We start from the raw sequence: 8,893 nt of genomic DNA, 5'->3' as shown, positions 1-8,893 counted from the left end.
ATAGCAATTCAGATTCAGAGAAAACAAATCTGGTTCATTAGAAGACGGTGTGCAATTACACAAATGCCCTTTTCATTTTGTATAATGCCCAAAACCCTTTCGCGTGGTGGCGGGTAGCCCGTGGCGGGTGATATATTGGGCTAGGCTTTTTTGTCGCCGTAGCTTTGACACTATCAGGCCTCAAGGCCATTGGTGGGCCCATCGTAAGGCCCAATCTTTTGGACCCATGTACAAAAAAATAAAAAAAATCAGTCCGTTGACCAAGAGATTTGTCCACACACACACAAAAAAAAAAGTTACAAGAGACCATTTTTATTTTATTTTAATTAATATAACGCATCATTGACTTGAATAGGCAATTTTTGGAATTCTTTGCAACTACTTTTTGGAACAAGAAATATTTAAATTGGAATGAAAAGCATCAATCATCAAATGGATAATACATATCTTTTCTTTTTTACGTCCCCACTTTGTCACACAGTAGGGACATAGGGACGTAAAAAAGGGAATTCTATCAACTTGTTCCAACTTAGAATAATAAGCTCATGAGCTTAGTCTTACTTCATCATTGAGAACGAAAGAAAACTTCTATTGGTATAGAATGTGATTCTTGTTTCTTTTATATATATGAAATCTGAATCATATATTTTTCATAAATTTAATCAAGTTCAACATATGGGATCATAGACTTTAAACTTAAATGTCATTAGTGGTCTTTAACTTTGCTATGTCATTATTGGTCTCTAATTTTGCCCCTCTTTTTTTTATCACTCCTCCTAATTTCAAATATGTTAAATTTATCTATGTGATTTTAAATTTATCCTAATTCAATGACATGTTTCAAATTATATCAATTTTCTTCCAATTACGTTTTAAATATGTTAGGGATACCTGCTTACTCTAACTCGGAATTGAACGAAATATTTAAACGTGTCCTCAAATTGCGAGGGCACTAAACTATTCAGGTCAAATTACCAAAATTGAAATCACATAAACTACAATAAAAAAATCCAATAAACTATAAGGACCAACCATGAATTTTCTTTCCACAATTTTAATAATAAGCATGGTGTGATTAATTATAATATCAAAACGTATCGTCGGACTAATCGAATTCGAATCTCTAGGTTATGGGAAACCAAATATTTAAAAGAAGCTCAAGCTATGTCCGCCATCTTAAAACAACTACAAAACATCTAATCCGACATCATTTTGAAAAGGCCAAGCCAAGTACATAGTGGGTGGGTGTGATATATAAACCTTTCGTTTTTCTTCTTTTCCCCCCAAAATTTGTATTTTATTTTTCTTGTGTGTTCCTTCCTGTCGTTGTTTGCCACGTAAAACTAAACCAACTTATATCCCACGTGCCCTAGGAGGTTTTCCATGTGGAAGCGCTAAGCAAGATTTCATTGGGCACGTGACCAATTGCGCGCCATTATCTAGAGTATTTGGGAGGGGTGGCTGGCCGGCCATAAAAGGATATATATATATATATATATATATATATATATGAAAGACGCATCCATCATCACCCAATACCTATTATATTCTGCGGTCATTGCTTGCTTACACAATACGATGATGATAGACGCCCAACCCGTACACGACACTTGTACATTTGTTTTAACGGTCGGTCTCGATTCTTCCAAGGTCCAACAAACCAAAGCAAGCAAGCAATGTTACCATGCTCAGCAGGCAGCTGATCCGCCAAGGATTTATGCAGGTTACAAATGCATACAAGACTCTTTTCTTTCCTTTTTCTCTAAATTTTGTTGATCAAATTAATGATGTCTCATATTTTAAATTTAATTTAATTTTAATAAGTAACACGTCACATCATTTAATGAATAAACGTGACACACGATTGATTGGGCTTCACGCATTCCACTCGTCTATAATTATGTTTGTGTTCATATATCAAGTGTTACGCATGCATGATGCATACATACACAAAATGGGCAACGTTTTTTCAACATCATTATTGATCATGTTGACTTGACTACACTCTGTCTTCGTTCCAACATAAGTGAGTGAGAGTTATAGATCAAAGAGACCAAACTGAAAAAGCATGTGTAGTACGTAAAACTCTCAAGTCGGGTCCTGAATCGATCACTTGAGTGTGAATCGATCTCAGTCAAGCTTTTGCTTTCACGACCAAATCCTAAAATAGTCAATAACCCCATTAATTAGGTTTAGAATTGTTTCACTAATAAAAGCTGTATGATGTATATATATATATATATATCATCGTTAATTTAAGGAAACATATTCCATTCCTTTTGTCAAATTTCAGGAAAATAGTAGCTTACGTTGAAATTGAAATTTGAAAACCATGACATATAACCTCCATCCAAGCATCTAGAAAGAAAGAAAAAAACTAGCAACGACACCTCCCTTTGTATTTGGGATCATCGTCTTCCCTTATCTGTTGTTTTTTCTTTATATTTTGACATTTTTAAGTCTACATGAACTAAACACTTTGTCATGTAATTCTCTTTTCCGCATTCAAAAAATAAATAAATTACATACATACAACGCAGAACAATACAAACACAAGGTAAGTTTCGTTTGTCCAAATTAAGAATTTCTTCTTGTATATATTTATGAGTGTGCGCCAATTTTTTGTATAGCGTTATAAAAGCTAAAACTACCTTTGATATCCTTTAATAAAACCACGTACGTATGCACTCTCTCGTTTGGCATCTTATATATGTAGATAGCTAATAATATTATATAAATATTTAAATACATTGTCAAAAACTTTTCCCTACTATTTGTTTTTTCTTGGGGTCGAGAAAACGTTTTCCATACTTAATTCTGATGAGCTGGGGATGAACAGAAGCTTTTTCAGAAACCCAACTCAGAGAGTCAGAGAGTCAGAGCGTCAGAGAGAGGCAGAGCCATAATTCCAAAAGACTAACAAAGACTAACATGCTAGCTCCTTGACCTTACAAGTTCACGAGGTTAGAACTTGGGGATTGATCTGTCATCTGGTTTTTTTTCTTTTTTTGCCACTCTCATATTTCTTTCTGCGGGGTCGTGAGAAAGGTGTGGCTTTGAAAACGTACTAAAAACACTGCAGATTTGCAGAGCTTATCTTCTTTTCTTGCAGTCAATTCCATTCAAACCCACCAACTCTTTGCCATTTTACAAATCTTAGTACCTTGTTTGTATATATCCAAAAATGAAAATAAAGTTAATAATTATTACTAAATAAAATAAAGATCGTTGGGTTCTTGTCTATCCCCCTTCGGGTAAAGAGAATGAGGGCTTTGTGTATTATTATTATTTTTTTTAAAGTCAAGGGTTTTGTGTATTTTAAGTTTCCTTTTCAATCTTGTTATAATAAATAAATAATAATGCGAAGGGAAATATTTCTTTTACTATTTTACATCGTATTCAATGTCAATTACCAATGCATACAATATATTTGTTCTTTTTTTCTTCTTGATAAACAACATAATTCTATACTTTTATTGTCACGGGTGGGTGAAGTATAATACCCTTCCGAAATAAGAAAAGGAGACAAACCTTTTAATTAACTAAAAAGGTTTAAATGTTAACTTATAAGACCATTTTCAACCGATGTGTCAAACGTGCCACATAGACATTCAACAACTAAAAATAAGATCTCACATCACTCCAACCGATATGTCAAAGCTGATGTGGAATGAAGACATGAGGTTGAAATGTTATTTTTGACATCCCAAAAGCAAGATGTCATATGAATATTTTATTATTATTATTTCTTTTATTTTTAATTAAAAATGAATCAACACTAAAATTTAATAAAATAATAATTTAATTTGACATATCGGGTGGAGTGTAAAGCTATGTAAGATGTCAAATTACCACATCAATCATCAAATTTAAATTTGATGTTTGGTATTTGACATCTCCCTTTGAAATGCTCTTATTCGAATTTTATATATTGTATTAAATCATATCGGATTATTAGCAGATGATATCAACTGTAATTTATATTTCATTTGTTAAGTGAGGGCTCATTTGGAAGTTGATTAATCACTTAAAATCACAAAAAGTGATTATATGAAGAAGCATATGGAAGTTGCTTCTCCTTAAAAATGATTATGATTTATCTAGAATCACTCCCAAACGAACCTTAATAAATTATCGAATTTAGATCAAACATATTATCAAACTATCATATTCATGAAAAGATAAGGGTTGGTAAGTACACGCATATATTATATAATTGTTTATAATTGGGGAATCATCCTACAAGAAATCAAAATGAATATAAGTTGTATTCATGCAATTTTCATAAATTTATACAAGCATTTGACATATATAGAAATTGTATGACAAATTTGTATAAATATTTTAATTGAAAAATTAAGATGAGTAAGCACGTATGACATATTATGTTAGACTACAAAAAGTTAATAAATACGTTACTGTGTTGTTGACTTTACGTAATTATTATTAGAATCTGACGTAACAGTTAGAGGTATATACAAAGTCTACTTCCTTAGGAAGACGTGTAAAAATACAGGAATGGATTTAAATTCTCCATATCAGAAGGTGGTTTTGCCTCTAAAATTGAAAGATTTGGGTTGCAAACTGGGGATCCCCTCAATATTTTGATATTAGATAGTAGAAAAAAAGAAAGAAGAGAAAATTAGAAAATGAAAAATGAAAACAGAGAAAAGAAAAAGAAAAACCCTAATATATAAGAATATAAATTTCCGTATATAGAGTGGACTGTGAAAACTAGAAAAAGGAGGGGCAAACATAGGAAAGCCAAAGAGAAGGAGGGAGTGGATAAAAATCCGCTGTTGGAACAGCCCACTGGAAAGCCAAACATGGCCCCTGGTTTTCACTCCCTCATACCAAAACCAACTGTCTTTCTCTTTCAGCTAACCCTAGGACCATTTGTCCCCTTTTATACCCATTCCATCCTCACCCACCTTCTCCTTCTTCAACAGAGCTGCCAAGTTTCACATCTCTGTCCTCCTTTTACCACTCATCCAGTACACACTAACCGTTCTCAAAACCGTACCTTTTGTTATCACTCTCCACTCTCTCTCCTCCTCTGTTTCCTCTGCTCTGTTTTTCTCGTTTTCAGGCTGTTTCTTAGTTCTTCCTCAATTGGGTATGCACCCAGATCGAAATTTTGCATTTTCTTGAGTTTTTCAAGACACCCAGATCGAAAATTTTATATCTTTCGGGGTTTTGATTGAAGCTGGAATTTTGAGTGTGAATGGGGATTGAGACGACGACGCCCAATCGCAAAGGTAACAAGGAGATTTACGGATTGCCGGTGGAGACGAATTCGCATAACAAAACCAGGAAGTGCCGGCGACGTCATCGGAAGATGTCGCCGGTTCAGAGGTTATACCAGACGTGCAAGGATGTCTTTTCCTTTTGTGGTGCCGGAATTGTTCCCTCCCCTGAAGATATCCAACGGCTACGCTCTGTTTTGGGTATGCTTATGTCTGCTTTTGCATCATTGGCTGATTTCAAATTTAGTCTGATCAATGTGTTATTCATGCGGGATGTGTCTCAGAATTTTGATGATTGCATTGACTTGAGGCTCAATGTTGGTTTTATGTGATAATTTCACCGTTTGAGAATCGCTTAACTTTTTTATTTATCCGTTGTTGTTCTGTTGCTTTTAGATTGCATTAAGCTGTATTTTCTCTGTCAAAGATACCAAATTTTCGTGTCTAATAGTGTCATTTGTGATATGTGCGTCTCAATTTTGATGGTAATGACGGCGTGGGTTGTCACTATTTCACATGTACGTACCAATCTTGTGTGTGGAATTTGAATTATCTTGAAGGCTGTCTGTCTGTTATCTGCCAGTGGCTTTGTTTTTTTTAATCATATTATCTGTCGTTGCATATTGGTACATGCATTTCAGTTTTGCGGCTGCATACATGCACCAATGTGTGCATGTATATATTCATCCTCGGGGTTGGGGCCTAACTTTGCTGTATAAAAAAATGTTTTGTGGCAGTACCGGTACATATTGTTTCATATCTTTACAGCTGGACTCTGTTTTTTTTATGCTTAACTCGAGTGTTGTTTGCATTTAACCTGATCAATTTATGTTTTTGAAAGGACCGCGATCCTTTTTTTTTTATTTTCTTTGAATTTATTCCCAAAAAGAATGTACTATCTATCCAATGTGGCTTATAGGCTTGGCTTGTTTTGATGCAGATGCCATGAAACCTGCTGATGTCGGCCTCACTCCTGAATTGCCGTACTTCCGGATGACAGTAGCTAGACGAACCCCGGCAATAACATACCTGCACCTTCACGAGTGTGAAAAATTTTCAGTAAGTAAGCTTCTTTGAGGTACTTAATGCAATGTATGACGCAAATTCACTCCACCTTTGATTTTGTTCTTATATTGCATTACCTATATGCAGATGGGGATATTTTGCTTGCCACCTTCAGGTGTCCTTCCCCTTCATAATCACCCTGGAATGACGGTTTTCAGTAAACTTCTCTTTGGGACCATGCATATCAAGTCATATGATTGGGTGGCTGATGCACCAGAGGACAAATCCACAAGTGCGAATCCTTCACCAGGTAATTTCTTTCTTTAAAGGTTGTACTATTCTACCTTGTGGATAGAAATTACAGACTGAATTATAGATATGCATACCAGCAGTCATTAAAGCATTATGCTTAGATTATGCGTTTCTGTTTGGCGTTGATTGGTATTTGCTGCAAAAATGAGCCTTAAACAAAGACTAAATACATAATGCGATGCGACCTTTCTTGCGCAATGTAAATCAAAGCAGCAGGTACATTTTATGGACCAGATTAGCATCTTCCTTGAGAAAGTCTTATGGGATGATTTTATTTTTGAACTGTCAGAAATTTTAAATTTCCTTGATAATAACTTCTCAAAATGAGAAATAAAAGTGGCTAATTCTATATAAAACTTTGACATTAACGCAATGCTGATCTGCCTTCACGAAAAAGTCAACCTACCTATCTTTTGGACCTATTATCTGTTAGGTACAGTGTAATTGCTTATGGGATCTCTAGATTAGACTATTAGCTCATGATTATGACTTTTGAATGCTTCAAATTTTCCTGTAAAACCAAGTGATGAGGACCATCAGTTTTAATAGCAACTTTAAGAATGCTGTGCTAGGAATCATATTCGGTCACTTGGGAAGATCTTTCAAGTCAGTTTTCATTTGAGTGTTATCTTTACGGTACTGTTATTATTCTTCTTTAGAAAGCTTCCCCTCTGTATTGCCACAATAAGTTAACAGTTTGAAGTGCTTTCATTTATGCAGCTACCCCTCCTGGTGTTCGTTTGGCCAAAGTTAAGGTTGATGCCGATTTTACTGCTCCTTGCAACACTTCCATCCTATATCCAGCTGATGGAGGGAACATGCACTGCTTCACAGCAGTGACAGCATGCGCGGTGCTTGATGTGCTCGGCCCCCCATATTCTGATCCCGATGGTCGACACTGCCAATACTACCTTGATTTCCCATTTTCTCATTTCTCAGGTACCAACTTCACTTAGATTTTTCTTTCCAACGGAGAATGAGAGCCGATCGATCCTTTTGTAAGTTTGAGAATCTTGATTGTGTGGTTTTCTGTTTTGGAATTTCAGTTGATGGAGTATCAGTGGCTGAAGAAGAGAAGGAAGGTTATGCTTGGCTTCAAGAGATAGAGAAACCGGACGACTTAGCTGTAGATGGAGCCAAGTACAGGGGCCCCAAAATAGTGGAGAATTGATCTGATCTCACCATTCCATTTTCACTTGTCTACATCGCCATGCCATCTCCATCTCCATCGCCATCCCATTTCATCCATCCGCGTCACCATTCCGTTGCTTCCGTCGATGTTGTCAGTGGCTGCTTAATTGAGGGCAGCAGCAGTACTTTTGTTCTGTTTTCTTTTTTGCTCTGTATGTCGTTTTTCTTTTTTGTCTTCTTGTTCGTGGGACATGATTCACTTGGTGGTTTTTTTTTTTTTTCAACAGTTGATGTAAATAACTAAAAAAGAAAAAGCAACAACGAATAGAAATGTTCTAAGTGCACTGGAAATGAGGATGAAAGTGCACTGATGAGACAACTAACTGTCGTTTTGGTTGCACCCTCTGTTTCATACTTGGCTTGGCTTTAACCCCCTTCCGCCGCATCTATCTAGTTTCTGATGATATCATTTCTCGTTCTTCAAATGTTTTTTAAATAAAATAGAATAAAAAAGAGAGTTTGGTTTTGGTGGGATACCCCATGTTTTATTTTGTGGCGAGAGGAAAATGAGTGCGCGTTCTGCGGCCTAGTTATTATTAGCTGACTAGCTTCTCCGTACTCCTGTGTGAGAAGTTTTTTTTTTAAAAATTAAAATTTATTTAGAATTAAAAAAGATAATGAGCAGTTGTGTTCTATAAAAATAGGATTTATTATCTGAATTTTTTTTATTTTAATTTTTTAAATATAAAAAAGTGTGAATTTATCATATTATGTTTATTTAATTAATAATTTTAATTTTTAATATTTGAATTAACCAATGACATTTTCTGGTATTTTGAATGTTTTATCATTCTCTATCTTTTGTTTTATATATATAGATTATAGAGAGAGAGAGAGAGAAGAGGGAGTTGTACACAATGACGGACTCATAATTTTTTTAGCGGAGGTGCAAAATTGATTAAGTATGAAAAATGATTTTTCGGAATAATTATTTTTTCAAGATAATTTTTGGCGGCTTTTATTCCTTACACATCAAATAAGAAAATTTAATTTTATGGGATTTTAGTATGGAGTATATATTGACTTAATGAGCCATTATTTTTAGCATAAATCGTATTTTGCACTAAAACATATTTGTCATATTTTGATTTGGTAGGAATTTGATTTTCTGGTATTTTTATTTGAATCCAAATGGGGGA

The 8,893-nt window shown here is 34.8% G+C and overlaps 1 protein-coding gene across 1 annotated transcript; it reads left to right on the top strand.

Moving 5' to 3' along the window:
• Positions 1 to 4,745: 4,745 nt before the first annotated feature.
• Positions 4,746 to 8,136, top strand: LOC117623143 (plant cysteine oxidase 2-like). Its single transcript, XM_034354013.1, has 5 exons — positions 4,746 to 5,447; positions 6,187 to 6,305; positions 6,399 to 6,561; positions 7,284 to 7,502; positions 7,610 to 8,136. Exons 1-5 carry the CDS (start codon positions 5,225 to 5,227, stop codon positions 7,732 to 7,734), a joined length of 849 nt encoding a protein of 282 aa, XP_034209904.1. The 5' UTR covers positions 4,746 to 5,224; the 3' UTR covers positions 7,735 to 8,136.
• Positions 8,137 to 8,893: the final 757 nt, after the last annotated feature.

Source organism: Prunus dulcis, chromosome 3 (genome assembly GCF_902201215.1).
Source record: "Prunus dulcis chromosome 3, ALMONDv2, whole genome shotgun sequence".
In the NCBI taxonomy this organism is placed as follows: domain Eukaryota; kingdom Viridiplantae; phylum Streptophyta; class Magnoliopsida; order Rosales; family Rosaceae; genus Prunus; species Prunus dulcis.
The sequence above is the reverse complement of the archived record's forward strand: the minus strand, read 5'-3'. Positions and strand labels throughout refer to the sequence as shown.